Source organism: Erinaceus europaeus, chromosome 11 (genome assembly GCF_950295315.1).
Source record: "Erinaceus europaeus chromosome 11, mEriEur2.1, whole genome shotgun sequence".
NCBI lineage: Eukaryota > Metazoa > Chordata > Mammalia > Eulipotyphla > Erinaceidae > Erinaceus > Erinaceus europaeus.
In genome coordinates this window covers 18,136,535-18,162,348 of record NC_080172.1, presented here as the reverse complement: position 1 = coordinate 18,162,348, position 25,814 = coordinate 18,136,535, and the positions used below count along the sequence as shown (strand labels likewise).

Below are 25,814 nucleotides of genomic sequence, written 5' to 3'. Positions count from 1 at the left end.
GTCCAGTGTTCAGGGTTGGGCGGTAGTGCAGCCGGTTAAGCACACGTGGCGCAAAGCGCACTTAAGGATCCCGGTTCTAGCCCCCAGCTCCCCACCTGCAGGGGAGTCATTTCACAGGCGGTGAAGCGGGTCTGCAGGTGTCTGTCTCTGTCTTCCCCTCCTCTCCCCATTTCTCTCTGTCCTATCTAACAATGATGACATCAATAACAACAACAAGGGCAACAAAGGGAGGGGGGAGCAAATTTTTAAAAAGCAGTGTTTCCCAACTCTCAGAATGAAGATCTATCCCTTCATTTTGCCCACCCCAATCCCCACCCCTTTTCAATTCCCTGTTCATTCTGCAAGTCTCCTAGAAAAAAAGCCTCGATTTTGTAAATAGAAACTCTTAAGCCTGGATGTTGGAAGAAAGATATGGTAGGTAACCATGTTTTGCAGGACACCATAGTTCCATGCGACCTCTTTCTCTGATTTCATTGATTATAAACTCAAAAGACCGATATTTTGCAGATAATCTGCCCAAGAGAAAAAATAAAATAAAACACCTTAGCTAAACTAGAATGTTGAAAAACACTGTCTCTCGTCGACAGCCATACCACCCTGAACACGCCTGATCTCCTCTGATCTCGGAAAAACACTGTCTCTTTGTTAATGAAGACTCAGTGCTTTTGACATCTTGATTTGGCTCCATTCTTTCATCAAATATTATTATTTCGTAATCTGGTAGTAGGAATGCTGGTACATAATCCTGATCATTCTAATTATACCAAATATTAGTTAAATTAATTTTATGTTTTATAAGCATGTCCACATCACTTTTGATGGGGCCAGGCAGTAGTGTACCCGGTTAATGCACATATTACCAAGCACAAGGACCCGGGTTTGAGCGCCCTCTCCACTTGTGGGGATCTGCTTCACAAGCGGTGAAGCAGGTCTGCCAGTGTTTATCCTTTTTACTGAAGGATATTAGGACTGCCTACTATTTTGCTCAAGACTTTATGTTCTTTTTTTTTTCCACGTAGAGGTATTTTCTACATTTCATATAGGATATGTCTCCGATAAACTCCTGTTTTTTGTTTATCTGAAAGAGTCTTTTATTTTTCTGTCATATTTGGGTTTGGGGCATTTATTTTTTCTTTTTTATTAGTGATTTATTTTATTTTATTTTTGCCTCCAGGGTTATTGCTGGGGCTTGGTTGCCTGCACTGAGTCCGCTGCTCCTGGAGGCCATTTTTCCCATTTTGTTGCCCTTGTTGTTGCCGTTACTGTTTGTTATTGTTGCCGTTGCTGCTGTTGTTGTTATATAGAATAGAAAGAAATCCAGAGAGGAGGAGAAGACAGAGGAGAGGAGAGAAAGATAGATACCTAAAGATCTGTTTCACCACCTGTGAGGTGACTACCAGCAGGTCAGGAGCCCAAGGCTTGAACCAGAATCCTTGCGCTGGTCCTTGTGCTTTGCACCATGTGCACTTAACCCACTGCACTACCGCCCGACCCCCTTGTCAGTGATTTAATAATGATTTACAAGATTGTAAAATTACAGGTACAAAATTTAATATTTACCCATCACTGGAGTTATGTCCCTTCTCTTCCCCCAACAACAATCTTTGTTCTCACAATTCTTTTTTTTTATATTTATTAAATAGTGATTTGTGAAACTATAAGTTAATAGGAGTGTATATTAACACCATTCCCACCACCAAAGGTCTGTGTCCCATCCCCTCCCTCCACTTCAGTAAAGCTAAATATCTACCCTCACCCTCCACCCAGAGATTTTTACTTTGGCCATACTTCAAACTCACAATTCTTTATTTTTAATTTTTTTTTAATTTAAGAAAGTATTAATTAACAAAACCATAGGGTAGGAGGGGTACAATTCCCACCACCCAATCTCCATATCCCACCCCCTCCCCTGATAGCTTTCCCATTCCCTATCCCTCTGGGAGCATGGACCCAGGGTCATTGTGGGTTGCAGAAGGTAGACGGTCTGGCTTCTGTAATTGCTTCCCCGCTGAACATGGGCATTGACTGGCCGGTCCATACTCCCAGTCTTCCTCTCTCTTTCCCTAGTAGGGTGGGTCTCTGGGGAAGCAGAGCTCCAGGACACATTGGTGGGGTCTTCAGTCCAGGGAAGCCTGGCCGGCATCCTGATGACATCTGGAACCTGGTGACTGAAAAGAGAGTTAACATACGAAGCCAAATAAGTTGTTGAGCAATCATGGACCCAAAGCTTGGAATAGTGGAGAGGAAGTGTTAGGGGGATACTCACTGCAAACTTCTGCTTTCAGGTATATATTTTGCAGTAGTTTACGGATACGTGTGAACATAAGCTCTCTCTCACAAAAACTGGTGTATATCTAGGTTTGGGGACTTTGTTAGAAAGTGAACCACCTGAGATGGAATTAGAGTATACTATGAAAGGAAAGGTCTCACCCGAGTAATGAAGCTGAAGGGTTGTCATTCCACACGTGTAGTCTCTGGACACAGTCTGAAGTGAAGCATGTTGAGGTGGCAATCGTTGTGTTGGTTAGGTTGTGATCGGCAGATGCAATATTATTTGATATGGATTGGGAGAGGCATACGGGAAAGTGGGCCCTATCCAATGGTTCCAGGACTGGGGGAAGTAGAGGCTCTATAGTGGAGATGTGAGGTTCCTGCTGTCTTAGGGTTCAAAAAGACAATCGATAGTTAATGTTATCATCACATTATTTGGTAACTGGGTTAAGTTTGAAAAGTCCTTTTGTATAACACAAACTGAATCTTTTTAATATATAGGCTGTGTATTTGATATGCGGACTCTCTCAAAAGCCTAGACCAAGTAGTTTAGAAGCATCCAATAGCACAGCTATATACAAGATACTGGGTACTGTACAGCAAACCCTAACAAAGGGACTTTTCAAAGTTAACCCAATTACCAAATAATGTGATGATAACATTAACTATCGATTGTCTTTTTGAACCCTAAGACAGCAGGAACCTCACATCTCCACTATAGAGCCCCTACTTCCCCCAGTCCTGGAACTCTTGGATAGGGCCCACTTTCCCATATGCCTCTCCCAAACCATATCAAATAATATTGCATCCGCTGATCACAACCTAACCAATGCAATGATTGCCACCTCAACATGCTTCACCTCAGACTGTGTCCAGAGACTTCACGTGTGGAATGACAACCCTTCAGCTTCATTATTCGGGTGAGACCTTTCCTTTCATAGTATACTCTAATTCCATCTCAGGTGGTTCACTTTCTAACAAAGTCCCAAAACCTAGATATACACCAGTTTCTGTGAGAGAGAGCTTATGTTCACACGTATCCATAAACTACTGCAAAATATATACCTGAAAGCAGAAGTACACTAGAGTTTGCAGTGAGTACCTCCCTAACACATCCTCTCCACTATTCCAAGCTTTGGGTTCATGATTGCTCAACAATTTGTTTGGCTTTGTATGTTAACTCTCTTTTCAATCACCAGGTTCCAGATACCATCAGGATGCTAGCCAGGCTTACTGGATTGAAGACCCCACCAATGTGTCCTGGAACTCAGCTTCCCCAGAGACACACCCTACTAGGGAAAGAGAGAGGCAGACTGGGAGTATGGACTGACCAGTCAACGCCCATGTTCAGTGGGGAAGCAATTACAGAAGCCAGACCTTCTACCTTCTACAACCCTCAATGACCCTGGGTCCATGCTCCCAGAGGGATAGAGAATGGGAAAGCTATCAGGGGAGGGGGTGGGATATGGAGATTGGGTGGTGGGAATTGTGTGGAGTTGTACCCCTCCTACCCTATGGTTTTGTTAATTAATCCTTTCTTAAATAAAAAAATTTTTAAAAAAGTCCTTTTGTTAGGGTTTGCTGTACAGTACCCAGTATCTTGTATATAGCTGTGCTATTGGTTGCTTCTGATCTACTTGGTCTAGGCTTTTGAGATAGTCTGCATATCAATTATACTGCATATTGTTGTTAAAATTCGGAAGGCTCTGGCTGGCCGGGCTGGCTTCACGGTAGTGAACAGAGACGCGGAGACAACGGCTGGGCAGGGAAGCTGTATTTCTTTATTCAGGAGGAACTATTCATAAACTAGACAAACTAATCACCAAACAGAACTCTGCTCTCTTTGCGGCGGCGCAAGCACTCTTACTCTGGAACTCAGGAACCCAGGAACTCTGTCTCTCTGGCACTCTCTCTTACTCTGTAACCCTGAAACTCTCGAACTCAGGAACTCAAGAACTCTCGGACTCAGGAACCCTCTCTTACTCTCGAACTCTGAAACTCTCACACCCTCGCACTCTCGAACTCCGGACCTCAGGAACTCTGTCACTGGGGAACTCAGGAACTCTCGGACTCCGGAACCCTCTCCCAGGGTCCCTTGGGGCGGGGCCAAGCAGGCCCGCGAAATTAACAGGACTCATCCAATTCTCTTGGAGGGGGAGGGCTAGAACAAGCCAATGTAAAGCATACGACAATTCCCCCTTTTCTTTTTAACTAAATGACTATAGTATCAAGGGTGTGGGGTGAACAGAAACATATATAACCAAAACCAGCATGTTGCCAAGGGAAGGCCTGAGGGGGCCATATCTGAAAAAAAAAAAAAACATTTCTTGCCTCTGGGGGGCTACTTGCCTCGACGGGCATTTGCATGGGGGCGGGGAACGGCCTAGGGTCCCAAAGGCAGCTGGCTGCAACTTACTTACTATGAAACAAAACTTGTTATTAGCATATCTACTGCACGATCTAACATTTCTAATAGAGAAGGAATTTGAGACTTTTACATATCAACAACGTCTTTTAACCTTTTGTTACACCCATTCAAGATGGAGACACACCCTAGGTGTGGGCCGGAGAGGAAACCTCAGGCATGAGAATAATTAGCATAGCCATTGTGCGATCTACCATTTCTAATAGAGAAGGTAGTGTTTTATATATCAACAAGTCTATTTAACCTTTTGTTTAGACCAACTTAGTTGAAATATATTGATTGTTAACTAATTTTTACCTCAGACTTTAAATGTAAGTTAATTTTTATCTTTATGAGAATTACGTTGAAAACCTTTTTCATTTATCTTTGACTAGTAAGAATTTAGCCTTAAAGCTACTGTTTACCAAACTTTAAACATACACATAAACATAGTCATTAATACACGAGGAGAGAAACCTTTGTTACGAAGACATGTCATTTTAAACACGAATTTAAATCTGTACTGTCTTAGTTGTTGGGGGGGGGTTCACCATCCGGAGGTGGCTTCCCGCGCAGCTCCACTTCTAGGAATTGCAGGTTGCGATCTCTGCACAAATCTCTGCATACTCCAGCTTGTCTGCCTTCAGACCGGACCGGCGGCTGGACATCTCGTGTGCCCAGTTTCGGCAGGGAGCCTGGGAGTCCGGGAGGCCCGGGATGGTTCCAGAATTCATAGAAAGAGGGCAGGCAGGCCATCTTTGTAGAAGGCGTGAGCCTAGGTGCCCAGGGGTGGCGGCCATGATAGAACGCCGCGGCCCTGCCCCATGGCCCTGCCATGTCTGCTGCCCTGTTCGCAGTGGCCGAGCAGCGTGGAGGGATCAAGCGTCCAGTGCCCTGCACCACGCGGTGGAGAGCCGGCTCCTGTGGGCTGGCCTCAGGCTCCAGCATGTTGGCATCGGGCTCCAGCATGTTGGCCTCAGGCTCCAGCATGTTGGCATCGGGCTCCAGCATGTTGGCATCGGGCTCCAGCATGTTGGCATCGGGCTCCAGCATGTTGGCATCGGGCTCTAGCGTGCTGGCATCGGGCTCTTGCATGGTGGCGTAGGCCTCCTGCGGGCTGCGGGGCTGCGGGGTTGCTGGTGCGGTGCGCGGGGTTGTCTGGGCGCAGCCGGCTGGCTGGCTGTTTGACCAGGTGGAAACAGCAGCTCCTCGCCTCGCCTCCCGCCCGCTGGCTCTTCCCGCTGGCTGTTCTGAGTTCGCCCGAGCGAGTGGAAACCACAGAGTGGTCCAGAGATAAATGTTCCAGAAACAGCAAAACAGTCTCGTGAAGAAAGAGCAGAGGCCTTTGGAGATCTCTTCACAAGCAGAAGAGAAGGCCATCGTACATAGGTAGCCAAATTGTCTTTACTTATCTGAGAGATGCGCAGGTCAGGTCCACGTGGGCGCCATTTGTTGTTAAAATTCGGAGGCTCTTGCCGGCCGGGTTGGCTTCGCGGGCGGGTAACAGAGACGCGGAGACAACGGCTAGGCAGGGCAGCTGTATTTCTTTATTCAGGAGGAACTATTCATAAACTAAGACAAACTAATCACCAAACAGAACTCCGCTGTCTCTTTGCGGCGGCGCAAGCACTCTCCCTTACTCTCGAACTCAGGAACTCTCCAACTCTCGTACTCGGGAACCCTCTGAAACTCTGGCACACTGGGACTCTCTCTTACTCTGTAACCCAGAAACTCTCGAACTCAGGAACCCAGGAACTCTGTCTCTCTGGCACTCTCTCTTACTCTGTAACCCTGAAACTCTCGAACTCAGGAACTCAAGAACTCTCGGACTCAGGAACCCTCTCTTACTCTCGAACTCTGAAACTCTCACACCCTCGCACTCTCGAACTCCGGACCTCAGGAACTCTGTCACTGGGGAACTCAGGAACTCTCGGACTCCGGAACCCTCTCCCAGGGTCCCTTGGGGCGGGGCCAAGCAGGCCCGCGAAATTAACAGGACTCATCCAATTCTCTTGGAGGGGGAGGGCTAGAACAAGCCAATGTAAAGCATACGACAGCATATATTGAGAAAAGATTCAGTTTGTGTTTTGAAAAACTTCGAGACATACAATTAATTTCCCCCTCTCGTATTAATTAACTAGTGATGTATATGACTACATTTTACTAGGAGTGTACATAAACACTATTCCCACCACCAAAAGACTGTGACCCATCCCTCCCACCCACTCCCACCCCACACTGGCCCAGGAAGCTACATGTCTACCCCTCATCTCAGGGTTATTACTTTGGTGCCCTACTTAACAATTTGGTCAGGTCCTGCTTTTAGTTTCCCTTTCAGATCTTCTTACTCAACTTCTGTTGATGAGTGGGATCATCCCATACTCATCTTTATCTTTCTGACTTAGCTCACTTAACATAATTCCTTCTAGCTCCGTCCAAGATGTGTGTGGGTTCATTGTTCTTGATAGCTGCATAGTATTCCATTGTGTATATATACCACAGCTTTCTCAGCCACTCACAAACTCACAATTCTTATCATACTTGAATGATAATTTTGAGGACTATAGCATTCATGACTGGTAGTTTTTGTCTCTTAGAATTATGAACATTGTCGTTTCATTTTTTTCCCTAGCCTACAGAATTTTTGAATTCTAATGATAACTTTCTTGTGGTGCCTTGGTATGTGTGTTTTTCCTAGCAGCCTTCAGTATTTTTTGTTATCGCTGACTTGATAACTTAGTAATGATGTGTCTTTGTGTAAGCCTTTTTGTATTTAGAAAATTAATATTCTATTAGCTTTCTGGCTAGTTCTGTGGGAAACGTTCAGCTGTTATTTTTTTAAATAAACTCTTTAGCCCCTTCTTTTTCTCTTCACCTTCGGATATATCCCATTATCCATATGTTTCTTTTCTTTTTAAAATATTTTTGTTTATTACTGGATGAAGATAGAAATCAAGAGGGAATGGGTAAAGAAAAAAGACAGAGAGACAGACACCTGTAGCCCTGCTTCACCACGCATGAAGCTTTCCACTTGCAGGTGGGGACCAGGGACTTGAACCCAGGACCTTATGCCCTGTAATGTGTGCACTTAACCAGGTGTGTCATGACTTGGGTCCATGTTTCCTTTCCAATATATTCTGATATTGCTTTTAGAGTTTCTTTATTTCTCCTAAATCTTACGTTTATCTCCTCTCATGTTTTGAGCCATTAGTGGAATTGTATGTTCACTTTCACTTATGTCTCTATAAGATTAAGTTTGCTTATTATGTTCTCCGTGTATGTTTTTGATTTATTCATGTGCTTTTTATTTTTTCATTTGTTTATTTCTTTATTTAGTGCCTCTAGGGTTATCGCTGGGGCTTGGATTAATCAGAGTACCTTAGATGATAGATCTGTGGAAATATGAGATATTACTGATTTTGCCTTAAGGGGAATTACTGACTTTACCTTAGGGGATATTTTTTTTTTCTTGACTTGTTTATCCTGCCATGTTTTCTTATATGGCTTTTTAAAGTCAATGACAATGAGTTGGAAAGTGAATAATTACCTGCATATTGTAATATAACCTCTCTCTCTGTCTGTCTCTCTCTCTCTCTCTCTCTCACACACACACACACACTAGAAATAACCTATAAAGGATAGTTTACATAGCTTTAATCTATGATTGCAGTTTAATCTATGGTTGAGTATATGGGGTCTGGAGTGAGAGTGGTAATGGTCCCTGGTAGAGTGATTTGCAACTTTGGTGCTAAGCCAGGTAATACTAACAAGTGATTTGAATAAGTATGCAATTGTACCAAAAAAAAAAACTTGTAAAGCAACATTTCTTCAAAAACAAACAATATAAGACAGTTTTACTTATGTGAAATACAAATGAGCAGTATTAAGACTGGCATGTCACCTGAGTAATAACCAATTTTCATCTAATTTGGGGTGCTATTAATATGAATAATAATTAAAATATATACCTAATCATTGCCTGTCTGGTAATGCTAATTGCTGTCATTAAAAGACTGAATTGTTTAAGAATAAGAGAAATTCATTCTTTTTTTTTAATGCTATCTCCCTGTATCATTTGAACCTATTTTTAGTATCTATAGAAGTCATGATTTTTTAATTTAGCAGGGGTTATGATGAATGATAAAACAAATCATTCATTTGCATATCTTGACACTACTTTGGAGAATACTTATTTCTTACAAGGGAGTGTCACATTGTATATAAAAGCTGGCTAATTGTGTGCTAATCTTCTCCGTTATCTAGAACTCTCTGGTATGGTATTCTATCAATACTAATACTAATTTAACCTATTCCAAGTGTATGAAATATCTCCTAAAATTCTATCTCTTTTATGCATTCTGCTCTCCTACATTGTATAATTTTGCATTCAGCTGCTAATTAGGATTAGGAATGCAAGTTATATTGATAGAATCTGTAGCCTCTTTAAATCATCAGGCTTTTGCAGTACATGAAAATACTAATATTTTATCCATTTTAAATGTAGAAAGAGAGAAAGCATTTAACATTACTAGATGTTGTGTTTGTTTTCATGTTTTTTTTTTTCCACACAGTTCAGTAGTTTCATTGATCTACTGTTTTCTTACAAAAATCTGCCATGCTTTGTGAACTTCACTTTCTAATCTCATACAGCAACCCTTCCTTTATGTTATTCCTGCTCTCCCTGGTCCCAGAGCAGTAGGGTTGCCTTGACAAATCTATTCAAAAGCCATTCCTAGGCCTTTATTGGTGGGGACTGGGCCTTTGAAATTCTCTCCTCACTGCAACACAGCTGACATCTTCTTCCAGACAGAATGAATTAAGAAAATACAATAAGACACTTGATCTACCAGTCAAGGATCTTTCCACAGTAAGGACGGATTCCATGGTGCACAGTCAGGGAAGGGGGAGCTAAAAATACACAGTACATGCTTGTTTACTAGGATAGCAATCAGCGATTTTTCCAGCATGATTGATAGGATTTCTTTTAAAATAAAAATCTGTCTGGAAATTCAGAGAAAAAGAATTGGAACATTTTTTGAAGCTATAAGGATTTAATCAGGTTTTTTTTAAACCAGACTTCAAATACAGGCCTAAAATGTGTGAATGGAAGCTAGGTTATTATTTTTTTTCATTGTCTAAGCTATAATTTATCTTTTTTTTTTTTTTTGGAGCTTTTCCTTTAAGATTTAAGTTTAACATTCCATGACACACAACTACAATTAACCAGACTGTGTTTCTTTGGAACTAACTTGTTATTATTTTTTTAATTTATTTTATTTTAAAAATACTGTTTATTAATTAATGAGTGAAGAGAGAGAACAAGAACCAGAGCATCAGTTTGGCACATGAGAAGCCAAGAGTCAAACTTAAGACCTCATGCTCAAGAGTCTAACACTTTATCCACTGTGCTACCTCCCAGGCCACAGCTTGAAACTATGTTGATACATTCTTACAGGTTGAAGTAAAATATAGTATATGTATACTTTCCAGATTTTAAATAATAAATGAAATATTTATTTCTTCTAGTATTACCAAGATAAAGAGTATAGTTTAGGAAATGTAGTATTTCTTTTCTATCTTCAAATTAATATTTTATTTTATCTAACTGGTAAAAATGGAGGGCTTTTGAATTTTCCATGATTTTAATCCCAGTATCTAGTTGTTTACTTCTTGAATAGCTAGCCTTCTCTTTGTAATGTATTGCATCAATCTTGGGAATGTATTAACTAATAGAGCATCAGATTTGCATACCTGGAGTTCCCTGTTCAAGAAGTCCAGAGCGGTGGCACACCCAGCTAGCACGCATAGTCCTAAGCTCAAGGAACCAGGTTTGAGAACCTGGCTCCCCATCTGGAGCAGGGACAATTCACAAACTGCAAAGCAGGTCTGCAGGTGTCTATCTTTTTCTTTCTCCCTTTTTATTTCTCCCTCCTCTCTCAATTTCTGTCTGTCCTGTTCAGTAAAATGGAGGAGAGAAAAAAAAAAAAGGTCACCAGGTGCAGTAGATTTGTAGTGCCAGCACTGAATCCCAGCAATGACATTGGAAGAAAAAAAAAAAAAAAGAAAGAAAAAGAGAGAGGAAGGAAGGAAGGAAGGAAGGAAGGAAGGAAGGAAGGAAGGAAGGAAGGAAGGAAAGAAGAAAGGAAGGAAAGTTCCCTGTTTGGGAGACTGGCGGTAGTGCAGCGGGTTAAGTGCACGTGGCACAAAGCAAGGACCGGTGTAAGGATCCGGGTTGGAGCCCCTGGCTCCCCACCTGAGGGGAAGTCTCTTCATAGACAGTGAAACAGGTCTGCAGGTGTCTCTCTTTCTCTCTCCCTCTCTGTCTTCCCCTCTTCTCTCCATTTCTCTCTGTCCTATCCAACAACAATAACATCAACAATAATAACTACAACAATAAAACAAGGGCAACAAAAGGGAATAAATAAATAAAATTTTTTTAAGTTCCCTGTTCAATACATGGTACCACATACTACATGTACCAAAGAAGTGCTTTAGCTTCTCTCTCCTCTCTCTTTTCCTCTGTATCCTGTAACGTTAACACTCAGGTGTAATAAATAAAATAAGATTTTTTTTTAAATGTATCATTGTTAATAGATGACTACAGCTCTTGATATCAGCACAGATGATTTGCTGAATTGTAGAAAGTGTTCTTTACTCTGCAGTCATGCTGATCATAAATACTTGGTGTTTACATATGAAAAATTATGGTGTCTGAAAAGCACATTAAATATACTTCTAATGCTTGATTGGATAGGATGAATTAATCACTGCAGTCTAAAATGTTGGTCTTGACTTAAATTACATTTCAGCAGAAACTTGTCTCTATTATTTTGCAGAACTGTTGTAACTGGGTCTCTAGCTCAGAACCCTTAGACACATCAGTGGAATCCATGCTGCCCGACTGTCCCCGAGTCTCAGCAGGTATGTGTTTGATGAGCTATATATGGGATTATTTTTATTAGTGATTTAATGATTAACAAGATTGTAAGATAACAGTTCCATACAGTTCCCATCACCAGAGTTCTTTGTCCCATTGCCTCCACTGGAAACTTCCCTGTTCTTTATCCTTCTGGGAGTATGGACCAGAATTCTTTATGGGGTGGAGAAGATGGAAAGTAATTGCTTCTCTGCTAGACATGGATGTTGGCAGGTTGATCCATACTGCCAACCTGTTTCTATCTTTCCCTAGTTGGGTAGGGCTCTGGAGAAGTGAGGTTCCAGGACACACTGGTGAGGTCATCTGTCCAGGGAAGTCAGGATGGTATCATAGTAGTGTCAACAACTTGGTGGCTGGGAGAATTTTTTTAAAGATAAAAAAATATATAATAAAATGTGAATTCTGTTCTGTGAATTAAGCATGTTATTCTTCCTTGAACCATTAAGTAAATTATTGGCAACATATAGCATGGATCTGATTCACACCAGGAATTTGTAAGTAGCCAGAAATGCATATCAAAAACTTCAGTAAAGATGCGTAGGTGAAACAATTTAAGAGTAATACAGACAGATGCTAGAGTTTAAGTAAATAAGATGTACATAAATTAAAAGTTGGTTAAGGAATGAGTAGCCACACTGGATCTCAAATAAAATATTTCTCTCCAATCAAATACCAACTAAGTGGAGTGGCAGGAAGACTGGTCATCTAGAAAAGAGAAATCAGTGTGCTGTAGAATCTATGAAAATGTTTCATGCAAAGTATTATGACTGGACCTTATATGCCGGAGAGCATTTAGTCTCTAGGAAGATGTGCAAGATAGCTTGCTAGGAAAAAGAAAAACAAGAGTAAGGACTAGAATGGATCTGAAGATGTTCACAGGCAGACCAGCCAGCCTACTGAAAGGAAAGAGGTAGAGAGAGGTGAGCTCTCCAGGAAGCAGGTAGGCTCCAGAATGTCATTGATTTCCAGTCTACAAGATCTGTGTTTTAGTGTTGAGTCTCTAGGAAAGAGAAGAGTGACATTCTTCATAGCTTTCTGGTTTTGGTTTTCAGAGCCCTTCACCAATTTGGACAGTAAACACAAAGAGAGCCAGAGATTCTGGTTATGGCTACATTATGAAAACGGGCTTACTTTGTAGATTACAGAGAATAACCTTAAAATTTGAAGATGAGCTACACACGTTTTGAGGATGTAAGTCACTGGAAAGAGCTGATCACTAACTATACTCAGAGCTCCAGATATGTTTGAATATCTGAAGGAAATAATTTGTAGAAGCATTCAAATACTAGTTAAAGAATTACTGTTTTAACTAAATTTTACAATCAATTTAATGAGTAAACTTTACCTGGTTTCCACTGTCTTAATAGATATGCCATAAGGTCTATCAGTCAGGGTTTAATCTGATAAATAGACCACACACGCACACAGAGAGAGAGAGAGAGAGAGAGAAAGAGAGCGAGACTTGAGTGCACATAGTACTAAATGCAAGAACCCACTTAAGGGTACTGGTTCAAGCTCCCAGCTCCCCACCTGCAGGGGGGAGTCACTTCACATGCAGTGAAGCAGGTCTGCAGGTGTCTCTCTTTCTCTTTCCCTCTCTACCTCCTCTTCCCCTCTCAATTTCTCTCTATCCTGGCCAATAAAAAAATGGCTGCCAGGGGTAGTGGATTAGTAGTACCAGTGCCAGTAGTAAACCCTGGAGGCAAAAAAAAAGATACATTCATAGATGCATAGACATATATGTAACATTGAATTTCATATAAAAATTTTTATTGTACAACTATTGATAGATACATAGATATAAAAATACAACTTACTCTCATTGTTAGTGCTAGGTATGTTCTCCCAAAAGATGATAACTCCAAATTATGAAAATTAAGTTATTACTGCTTAGAAAAATACATTTATATTCCTGCAGACTATGATCATATTATTATCATCTAGTCAGTATCTAACCTTGTTTTATGAATGTTTCTGCCTGCAGCTATCTTACTTAGTATGACTGATTTCACTCATAACAGCAGCATTGTAGAGGTGGAGAGGTGAGCTCCTCAAGAAGCAGGTGGGCCCCAAGTAGTGTGAGGGTGTCACTGAGTTCCAGTCTATAAAATCTGTGATTTTCATTTATCCTGTGTTTTTTCCATAAGGCACAACACAGTCTTCTTGCACTTGTGAGAATTACTTTGACACTGTACGTAGGGTGCATTTCAAGCAGCGAAATTGCCGATGGAAGCACAAAAACGTGAAAGACATAGCATTAATAACCTGTGAAGATGACACCGGTTTTAGAGTCTGCTGAAGCAAAAAAGGCAGAGCATGGCCTTGCTTGACCTCAGTTAGGGATGCATAGGTTGATGCATAGGTTAATTTGTTTCCATTCAACATATGTATATATCCATAAATAACCATAAAAGCACTGTGCCTATTAGGACTTTCCAGATAGAATGTGGTAAATAGGTGAATTTAAAATAGGACATTTAGGCCAGATCGTTCACCCAGTAGAGCACATACTTGCTACTTGTTTGGCTTTTGGTTTTTGATGTTTGAAGCTGAGTCCACAGAAGAGAGAAAGAATAATTCGGAATCCATCAGCATGAACTAGAACCCATAAGGAAGAAGTTAAACCCATTTTGTTTTTGTTTTTGGTAATGTAAATGTCCAATAAGAGCTAGTACACTTTTTCATAGAGCTACTAACCACATTCATGGGCTACGAGTTTTCAGTGCTGAAGGACGAACCTTAGGGTTTAATTTTTTTTTTTTTCCTATGAAGCCACTAAAAATCTCATGTAAAACTCTTGATTTCAGGGCCAGGCAGTGGTGCACCTGGTTCAGTACAATTACTACCATGAACAAAAATTCAGGTTCAAGTCCTGGTCCCACTTGCGGGTGGGGAAGCTTCTTCACAGGTGGTGAAGCAGTGTTTCAGGTGTCTCTCTTTCTCTCTCTCTGCTTCCCCTCTCAATTTCTTTCTGTTCTATCAAATAAGAGAGGAGGTGGGAAGAAGGAAGGATGGAAGGAAGGAGGGCAGGAGGTCAAAATGGCTTCCAGGAGTAGTGAATTCGTAATGCAGGCACTGAAAGCTAATAATAACCCTGGTGGTAGAAAAAAAAAAATTCCACTCTTGTTCTTCCACTGAGTATACTTTATGGTTCAGTTTATCAAAGACATAATATTAAGTTTCACACACCACTGATCTTATACTGAGTCATCTTACTGTTTAGTGCTTCTCTGGATGAATTTTTTTTCCTAAGGATAGGACTTGCTATTCCCTGAATCTTTCTATTCCATCTGGGTCTATATTATAATGAGTTGACTTAAATCAGGATAGTTCATATGCACTACCCAACATACATGTATTTATTCCTGAAATATTATTGGGCCTACACTCTATTCTAGGCACTGTTCTGGAGGTTGGGGACATCGCTTATTGTAACTGTGATTTACCCAGAACTGATAAAATAAAGTTTCTAGTAGACAATTTATTTCTTTTGAAACATGTTGTAATATGAATTTACATCAGATGAGAAAACAAAACCAGCTTTCCAACATTTCCCATTCCTACTCATACAAGCTGTATGGTTTTTTAACCAAAAATAGTGGTTTTCTCTCAAAAAGTCTCTAAAAAAATGTTTTGAGGTGTGATGTGATTAAAATGGAATTTTTGAAGATTAATTTAGTAAATGAATGAAAGTGAGAAGTGAGAAGCCAGAGGCAGTAGACTCAACAGGCTGTGAAGATAAAGCCACTGTGTGTGGGACTGATGGTGTGAACTGAAGTAGGAGCAATAGGAAGAGAGACTAGGAGTTATAATAAGTATGGCTAGAGGTCCAGAAGGTGGCGCAATGGATAAACACTGGTTTTTCAAGCATGAGGTCCCTAGTTCAATCCCCAGTAGCACATGTACCAGAATGATGTCTGGTTCTTTCTCCTCTGCCTCTCATTCGTCATGAATAAGGAAATAATAAATAAATAACGTTTAAAAATAATAAGTATGGCTACACTAAGTGTCAACAAAACTCCTTACTAGAGACTGGATGTGGAGACTACAGAAAAGGGAGAAAACAATGATAATTTTCAATAAAATATTACCAGGTGTAAATGGTGGGACTTCCTAGGCTAGTGAATCCTTTATCTTTATCTGTCAAGTGACCATCCCACTTATTTTATTTTATTTTTTAATTTGCCTCCAGGGTTATTGCTGGGGCTCGGTGCCTGCACCACAAATCCACTGCTCCTGGAGGCCTTTTTCCCCCTTTTGCTGCTCTTGTTTATCATTGCTGTTATCCTCATCGCTGTTAGTAGCGTTGTTGTTATTGTTGTTGGATAGGATGGAGAGAGGAGGGGGGAAAACAGAGAGAGGGAGAGAAAAATAGACACCTGCAGACCTGCTTCACCACCGGTAAAGCGGCCCCCCTACAGGTAGGGAGCCTGGGGCTCACACCAGGATCCTTAGGCCGGTCCTTGCACTTCATGCCATGTGTGCCTAACCTGCTGCACCACTGCCCGGTGCCCCCACTTATTATTTATATAGTATTTCTTACTAATGTGATTTATCAGGAAAAAAGTCAGGGGCAAGGAAAGTAAATCGATAATAGTAAGCATGCTTTGCATACATGAGGCCTTGGTTCTCTCCCCAGCAGAAAATATGATAGAGTGATGCTTTGGTTCCTTCTTGCTCACACAGACACTAATATTAAATAAATAAATAAATAAATAAATGCATTTATTCAACTACTCAGCTGTTTAAAACGATGAAGGCATCTCCTTTGCGTCATTTTGGATGGACCTTGAAGACATGCCAAATGAGATAAGCAAAAAATGAGGACAGGGGCTGGGTATTGGTTAAGTGCACACGTTACCATGCAAGCCCCATCCCCACCTGCAGGGAGGAAACTTAAATGAGGGGTGAATTAAGTACCACAGGTGCCTCTCTACCTTTCTCCTTCTCTATCTCCCCCACGCCTTTCAGTTTATCTCTGTTTTCTAAAAAAAGAAGGGGGGAAATAATTGAATTATTTGACTTATAGGCAAGACAGAGACAGAGAACACAAGTGAAATGTGGACTGGGCTTGTGTATTACATCAAAGCAAAGGAATTTGAGGAAGAAAGGGATGGAAGGGGCTGAAGATAATCTTTGGGTCTGGGTGCATAGAAGGATCTAAATTGTGGGTAAGAGTGTTCTGCAGAGAACTTCCACTGGGAGAGGAGAAATTGTACCCATGTGTCAATGACTATAAACCATTCATCCCTCCAGTAAAAAATGATAGAAGAAAGAAGGGAAGGGAAGGAAGGAAGGAAGGAAGGAAGCAAAAACATCTAGAAGATTATAAAAGTGAATAGAATCTATGTTTATTGCATCCTTTCCATTTGCTTATTGACATCAGCTAATACTTGCCTCAGTTATCTTATGGAGACATGATGACATATTAAGATACTTTTATACTATCTAGAGAAGTATTTTGAGTCCTCTAGAAGGAAGGGACGACAGGAATACAATGATTACATATGCAATATCATGTATTTTCGTGAGTCATTTAAGAATTCAGGGTCATTTAATCTATAGAAGTAAAAAGGTATTTGCATATCCACTCTCTAAGTCTGCTTAGACTTACACGCAATAATAACTTAGTGAGGAATTTATAAACTAACAATCTAAAGAAAAAAATGCTCAAAAGGTTTAGAAACCATTTAAAAATAATAAAGCTGTAAGACATACTGGGGCAGCAATGTAAATGAAATTAGAAATTATTTTTCTTGAATGCTGTGTCAAACACCTCCCCCCCCCCCAAAAAAAAATAGCTATTAAAGTTTTTGGCTATGTACCTGACATTCCCACGGGTTAAGTAAATGCAAAATATAAATGTTTTGGAAACAGGTGTATAACATTAATATCATATGACATCTTACAACTCTGGACACAGCTTGGTTTGGTTGGTACATGACTGACAGGACACCCTCTATTCAACTAGCTCTACCTGGAACAGAATTTTGGTAAATACTGCTACTAAGGCTCCTAAGTATATTTTCAGTTCCCTCCGAATGCACTCCATTACATGCTCCCAGATGAGTAGCGAAATGCACTGCAAACATGCTTCATGTATTCAGTCTCTGTATTTTCATTTAGCAAGTATTTGCTGTGGGCCAGATGTTACTGCAGGTGCCAAGATGTAACCGTGATCTGCAGCGGATAAAGGCTCCACGTGAAACTTCCATATTAGTAGGACAGGAAATAAACTAGATAAATAAAGTTCATTTAGTTGACCTGTGAACAATTAAGGGGTTAGGGACACCAAGCCCACTGTAATACACACCAATGCAAATCAATGCCTAACTCCACTTCCCTAAAATGGAATTGCTAATTATGTTGTTGACTGAATACCTTAGCAACAGCATAAGCGATCAATTGACACATGTTTCATTCATTTTTTTATTTGTTCATTAAGTGGGAGCAGGTCATCATAAAGGTCCTCATCTTCAATGTCTTTATTTTGTGTTTACTGAAGAGGCAGAGGAAGTATTCATCTTTCTAGATCTGGGTGGTAGGAATAGGAGAGATGGAGAATGTGAAAGCGAAAGCAGGAGAGAGCTTTTAACCGTATGGAATTACATCACAATTTCTGTCTGACATTTCGGCTTTTTAAATTCTCCAAAGATGATTCAGTATGGCGCAAATCCTTACTCATCCTTTGCTGTTTAGTGTCCATGCCATTGGAGGGTCCGTGTCATAAAATCAAACAAAAAAAATCAGAAGTGTGGGGCGGGGACAGATAGCATAATGGTTATGCAAAGAGACTGTCATGCCTGAGGCTCCAAAGTCCCAGGTTTAACCCCCCACACCACCATAAGCCAGAGCTGAGCAGTGCTCTGGTATTTCTCTCTGTCTCTGTGTGTCTCTGTCTCTGTGTGTGTGTCTCTCTCTGCATCTCTCTCAAAAATAAAATACATATTTTTTAAAAAAACAGAAATGTTCTTAAATGTCAGAACTCTTCTGCCATATTGTCTCGTGTCATTTCCCCTCCTAGCACTGCTTCTTCTCATCATTTGGCTCTGGTTTGTAAACATTTGTCTCCATTAAGTCATCTCCTGTTAATTTCTACAGTGCAATGTTTATCTACTGATAAGTAAATTTGTGCATTCCAGTCTCATCCTGCTCAAGAATAAATTACAGTATGTTACATAGTGGTAATTAGTGAGAGAAAATTTGGGAGAGGGGGACAGGAATACAGCACCTGAAATCTATATGTGGAAGGAAGGATTTGAACTTAGCCAGGATGAGCAAGTTCTAACTTGCTACATTTTCATAGCTAGCACGTTCCTTTTGGTGCTGGTTTTCTGCCATTTCCCACTGAGAAAGACAGAATTTACCTGCCCAAATTGAGAGTTTAGTTTATTTATTTTTCTAGACTTAAGGATATCTAGTTAGGTCTGAAATCTGCACCCTTTTTTTTTTCCCAGTAGGCTATTCCTGGGTTATTAAAACCTAACCTCATCAAATGCACTTTGAACCATAAGATCATAATTATCAACAAGTTATTTTTAATTTTATTAATGATTGAATATTGATTTACAAAATGATAAGATAACAGAGGTATAATTCCACACTGTTCCCACCACCAGAGTGCTGTGTCCCCATCCCTCTATTGGAAACTGCAATAGTTCTTCCAAGGTCACAGATATGGGTTGACTATAACTATTTATATTATACATATTTGCCAATTTTTTTCTTTTTTTTCTACTTGAATGCCTTCCTTTTTTAAATTAGTAATTTAATAATTATTGACAAGATTATGATAAAAGGGGTAAATTAGGTAAAAAAAATTAGGTAGATTAGGTAAAAGGGGTAAATTCTATACAATTCCCACCACCAGAGTTCCATATACCCTCTCCTCCATTGGAAGTTTCGCTGTTCTTTATTCCTCTGGGAATATGGACTAAGATCTTTATGGGGAGCAGAAGGTGGAAGGTCTGGCTTCTGTAATTACTTCTCCACTGGACATGGGCATTGACAGATTGATCCATATCCTCAGCCTATTTCTATTTTTCCCTAGTGTGATAGGGCTCTGGGGAGGTGGGGTTCCAGGACACATTGGTGATGTCATCTGCCCAAGAAAGTCAGGTTGGTGTCATGGTAGCATCTGCAACTTGTTGGCTGAAAAGCATTAAGGTATAAAGCAGAACAAATTGTTTAATAATCATAAACTTAGGGAAGTTGGGCGGTAGTGCAGTGGGTTAAGTGCATGTGGCACAAAAAGGCTCCCCACCTGCAGGTGGGTCGCTTCACAAGCGGTGAAACAGGTCTGCAGGTGTCTACCTTTCTCTCCCCCTCTCTATCTTTCCCTCCTCTCTCCATTTCTTTCTGTCCTATCCAACACTGATGACATCAGTAACAACTATAACAATAAAACAACAAGGGCAGCAAAAGGGAATAAATAAATAAATATTTTTTAAAAGACTCATTATAACCAGTAGTGATGTTATGTTAACATAACAACCAGCAGTTGTTATGTTAATCAAGTGAAAAAATAATCAGAAACTTAAGGGAAGAATATAGCAGATGAAATTTGAAGTCTTATTGTTGAAAGGAACTAGGAAGTCTAGTTTAGGCATATTCCTTTATTTTTTGTTTAATTTTTATTTATAAAAAAGGAAACACTGACAAAAACCATAGGATAAGAGGGCTACAACTCCACACAGTTCCCACCACCAGAACTCCGTATCCCATCCCCTCCCCTGAGAGCTTTCATATTCTTTATCCCTCTGGGAGTATGGACCCAGGGTCATTATGGGGTGCAGAAGGTGGGAGGCCTGGTTTCTGTAATTGAGTTTAGGTATATCAAAGAGGAATATGGTCCTGCTTTCTCTTACTTTCTGAGTCACACCTATACCTATTACTACTTCCAAATGTCCTTCCTTTTTTCCTCTTCTTTCTCTGAGTTATGATGGAATTGAAGTTCAAAGTCCTCTGGTCATCTTCCCCTAACATTCTCTCCCCTCTGGGAATATGGAACAGAATAATTTATGGGGTCCAGAAGTTGGGGGTTCTGGCTTCTGCAATTGCTTCTCTGTTGGACATGGGCATGGGCAGGTTTATCCATACCCCCAACCCATTTCTATCCTTCCCTGGTGGAGTAGGTTCTCTGGAGAGGTGAGGCTCAAGGACACATTGGTGAGGTTGTCTGCCCAGGGAAGTCACGATGGAATCATAGTAGCATCTGCAATTTGGTGGCTGAAAGGCAGTAAGATATAAACCGCGACAAAATGTTTAATAAACATGAACCACGAAGTACAAATAGAGCAGATGAGAATAGGGGCTTTAGAGTGAAAGGAATCTAGAAAGTTTATTTGGAGCTTGAGGGAATCATGTTAAGTGAGACTAAGTCAGAAAGAGAAGGATGAATATGGGATGATCTCACTCATAGACAGAAGTTAAAAAACAAGAACAGAAGGGAAATCACAAAACAAAACTTGGACTGGAATTTATGTATTGCACCAAAGTAAAAGACTCTGGGGTGAAGGGGAGGGTTCAGGTCCTGAAACATAATGGCAGAGGAGGACTTAGTGGGGGTTGAATTGTTATGTGGAAAAGTGAGAACTGTTACACATACACAAACTACTGTATTTTACTGTTAACTATAAACCATTAATACCCCAAGAAGGAAAGATTAAATAAATAAATAAATAATAAATAAATTGTCTCAGAAGATGAGATCAGAATTTAGAATAGGGCTAGAAAGCTGAATTAGGGCAGAGAGTAGCTCCCAAATTTGAAGAAAGTTTATAAATACAATGAAATGTTTACCCCACCGATCTAACCTAGGGTCCATATATACTCATATTTAGCACAGGAGCCCTATGTAAACTCCAAGTCTCTGTCAGTCTGAACTTGCAGTCCATGGTCACGGCTGCGACCACTCTAGGTTGCACTCATTTCAGGACCAGTCTTCCTTTTGTGGCAGAATAGAATGATCCAGCCTCCCTACAGAGAGTGGGGCAGTACCTACCATTGCCAGTTTATAGTCAGGGTAAGGTCCTGGAGAGACCCTCTTTGCTAATATTACTCCACTCTTCCTTATCTTGCAGAACTATTAAAGTATAGCATTATTAGTATGACAGTCTCTTATGCATAGAGATGGTTGGAGAGAGCCCCTTTTAGCTTACATAAAGGATAAGAGGACCATTATTTTAACAAGACTGCAGCAATGGCACCAGTTCATAGGATAGGAAATTTTACCTCATGGCATCTTTTCCCCCTACCATTAAATAAATAACATGAATCTAGATTCCATAAAAGTATATGTTATAGGTGACTTGTCTGTGAATAGATTTTCTACCAGAACTTGTATCTATCTCGTTTTTAAAGATTTTATTTATTTGTTAATGAGAAAGATAGGAGGAGAGAGAGAAAGAAGCAGACATCACACATGTGCTGCTGGGGACTGAACTCAGGACCTCATGCTTGAGAGACCAAGGCTTTATCCACTGCACCACCTCCAGGACCACATCTATCTCATTTTTACTTATCCTTGTAATGGATTGAGGAAAGCTTTTCTCTGTTATTTACTTTGCCTAGAGAATTGATGTAAGTCAATAGCAGTAATTATTTTTAAAGAAAAGAGTTAAAAAAACAGAACCATTATAATACATCTTAGGAGTCAAAAATTGAACTTTAAATTTTCTTTTTTAAAAACTTTTTTAAGTTATATTTTATTTACTTATTGTATAGAGATAGCCAGAAATTGGGAGGGAAAAGGGAGAGAGAGAAAGAAAGAAGGAGAGGGAGAGGGAGAGGGAGAGGGAGAGGGAGAGGGAGAGGGAGAGGGAGAGGGAGAGACCTGCAACTCTACTTCACCACTTGCAAAGCTTTCACCTTACAGATGGGGACTTAGGGCTTGAACCCAGGTCCTTGCACATTGTAGCATGTGCACTCACCCAGGTGCACCACCACCCGGCCCCAATTTTAGACTTTCTGTATTGAAATAATCTGGTTTGAGTTCTAGATACTAGAAGTTTTTGGTAACATGTTTATAGTTGTCAAGAGCCATTCCCCACCAAAGCAAAAAGTGGAAATCTAGCTATTTTAGGTGAATTTAAATTGTAGAAAAGCTGCTAATGTAACTAACCCTCATTTTTCTTTGCCTAAATAGTACAGATTGACTATTCACACTGACTAAACTTAATGAATATTTGCTAAATATTCACTTCACTCTATTGCTGAAAATGCATCTTGAGGAAATGACATGAGGAGCTATATCTCTTCTTTGTGAGTGAATAATCACTTCCTTCTAGACAGCAACGGAAAATCAACAGTAATTGCCTCTAGAGCGTGGTGTCATTCAGAATGTGTAGACAAGTTGAGTTGTCTAATGTCTTTAGACACAGCTCACACAGCTCAAATTAATTAGGTAATTGAAAATCTATACTTTGCCTTATAAACAGATCTTAAAATTCTAGGAATATTAGCATATATGATACTGTACTACTTTTTGACTACACATAGAGTGTTTCTTCTTTCCATTTAAAGTATATATATATATATATATATATATATATATATATATATTCTAATCTTTTAAATGATGTTTTCATTCAGTAACTAGCACTTTTCAGACATTTTTTTCTTCATTAATGTTGACTTGGCCTTGTAGCTGTTCTTCATTAGCTAGTTTCCTTATTCATGATTTGATGCTACCTTGTAATTATTAGTTAATACAGGGGTTGCGTACTCTAAAAGTTGACCACCAGAAAACCTCTTGTGTTTTCAGTGAATCATTCAGTAAATCAGATAGAACCAGGAACTCTGAGAATAGTCTATTAGGGAATCAAAACCACCATTGTAAATATGCAGTGTGTGTGTTAGAACGCCCATATTTGCCTTGCTTATATATATTTAATCGGGCCCGATATTATCCTGTGATTTTTTTAACTCAGATTTCCAGTAATCACAGTGATTTTAAGTTATCTCACTCCAGAAATCTCACTTTTAAAAATTAAATTAAAAATAGCCACCATTTTTTTTTTACAGCTTTCTGAACCAATTTGTGAAAAATCTTTCGAAGAATTTGGCAGTAAAGGTGGCAACTCTCCTTTTACTGAACTAACTCTTCCCTTTAAAGATTAAGAAAAAATTAAAACTAATTACTTTAGGAGCACTTGAATAAATAACCAATTAAGATTAATTTGAAAAATTGTTCATGTGAAAGAGCTATTACTATCATCATCCCCATGCCAATGTCATCTGATGTCTCTTAATGCTATGTCCTTAACTTTAGAAAATAGGTCAGGCACCAGTAATAACTAAAACATTTTCATCCATTTTTGTTTGTTTGGTTTTTATTTTTTTTTAATTTTCAATTAACAGTATGTTATAAGATAGTAAGATCATAATGTATAGTTTCACACCACACCCAGCACCAAAGACCCATATCCTCACCCTCCCGTATCTCAGAGATAACCACCATGGTTTCTACAAGTCTTAGTTTGCTTGTTTCTGTTTTGTTTGGATTTTGGATTTTTTTTTTTTTTGGCAAGTGGTTTTTGGTTTTTTTTTTTTTGTTTTTTTTTTTGCTTTTTACCATATGTTAAGTGTTGAGCCTCCTTCCCGTTGGCTTCACTTGTCCTCTCTTTCTCCTTGCCTCTGTCAGCTGTTTCTGGATCACTGCTTCTGCAGTCTCTGTGTATGACTCTTACAGGTTTTGTCTTCTGTGAATTTTCTGGCTTTAATCTCCCCAGTCTAGATTATCTTTGCCCTGCAGTCTGTGAAATCAAATTTCCCCGGCTTACTCTTTGCCTACCCCTTCCTACCCATTTGATTTGCCTGGGTCTGCTGTCCTGCATGTCTCCTTTTATGTGCATAGTATATGCTTCCCTGATGCCACAAGATCTTAGCTCTTGCCTGCGCTTTCCCAGTCTGTTCTCATCTACACTCTCCTAGCCTGTTCTGTCTTGTAACAAATAGACATAAAGTTATCAGTGATAAATATGTCTGCTGGTAAAAACAAACAAACAAACAAAAAAAACACAAAATATACCTCTTCAGAGAAACTGCTGCTTATGGAATAAGATGACATACAGTTTGAATTTTATATTCAAGAGTAGTCTTATTTAGCCATTGTGGTTTAGAATTTGGTAAAACTTCTCTTATGAAGGAATACACTCTCAATGATCTTTAGTTTTTTGTTCCTCAGAAATCATATCAAGCATATAAAATCAAATGTAGCCAGCTCAGCTTAAATTTTAAAAAATCCAGGGCGCCGGGTGGTGGCTCACCTGGTTGAGTGCACATGTTATAATGTGCAAGGACCCTGGTTCCCACCTGCAGGGAGAAAGCTTTGCAAGTGGTGAAGCAATGTTACAGGTGTCTCTCTGTCTCTCTCCCTCTCTATCACCCCCACCCTCTTGATATCTGGCTATGTCTATCCAATCAATCAATAAATAAATATAATTTAAAATTTTTAAAAAGAAAATCCAAGTTCAATTAATTTGTTTCCTCTAAAAGTAGAACCTTAATTTTATTACTTATCTCTAGTTCTGTAACTTAAGCCAAGACTTGAGTTATTCTCATGAGGCCAAAATTTTACTGTTGGGGTAGGTACATAATAATGAATCGGTTGTGCAAAAGATTCATGCCTGAGGTTCTGAGGTACAAGTTCAAGTCTCAGCACTGTCATAAACCAGAGTTGAGCAGTGCTCTAGTCTTCTGTGTATCATTCACTCTGGTTCTCTCTCATTAAACTAATTAAAATGTTATTTTAAACTTTTACTTTTATGTATTTTTTAATTCTGACCAGATACTAGTCTAAATTCAAAATGTGTAAATATATCTAGATACAACCCTTGTTCCTCAAGGAACTCAATCTCAGAGAGAAATGGCAGAGATTCTTTTTGTACTTAGATCCAAAAGTAATTCTTGGTCCACTGACACTGTCTGTGTGTATGTTATTCCACTGCTAAGAATTAGAGCATCCTCTGAATGAATATACTTTCCTTCCCTTATTGTCATGAGACCCTGAATTTTTACTCATGATATAAGATCCAAAAGAATACATATTACTTGTTATATAAAACTCTTCAAGGGTATTGTCAGCACTTATGGCATAGAGTTATGGATCTATTATGACTATGGCAAGTCTGCTCTCCCAAACTTGTGGAGAATAATTCCATTGATATAGTATGACCAGATGAAGTCATATTATCTATGGAA

General features: G+C 39.7%; 1 protein-coding gene and 1 long non-coding RNA gene across 7 annotated transcripts in view; one reads left to right on the top strand and one right to left on the bottom strand.

Moving 5' to 3' along the window:
- LOC132541310 (uncharacterized) overlaps window positions 1-7,100 on the bottom strand; it is a 48,732-nt gene extending 41,632 nt beyond the window's left edge. The window contains exon 1 of the long non-coding RNA XR_009552472.1: window positions 6,978-7,100. This is a non-coding gene — a long non-coding RNA (uncharacterized LOC132541310). The remainder of the gene's footprint in view (window positions 1-6,977) is intronic.
- The window catches only part of ARB2A (ARB2 cotranscriptional regulator A), a 439,389-nt gene that overhangs the window by 274,203 nt on the left and 139,372 nt on the right, over window positions 1-25,814 (top strand). For 5 of the 6 annotated variants that reach the window (XM_007531666.3, XM_007531665.3, XM_060201168.1 and 2 more), the window contains one exon: window positions 11,512-11,596. In XM_007531666.3, coding sequence (XP_007531728.1) covers window positions 11,512-11,596 — 85 coding nt within the window. Of the gene's footprint in view, window positions 1-11,511; window positions 11,597-13,596; window positions 13,674-25,814 lie in introns of those variants that run through there. The other variant, XM_060201165.1, reaches the window with a different exon arrangement.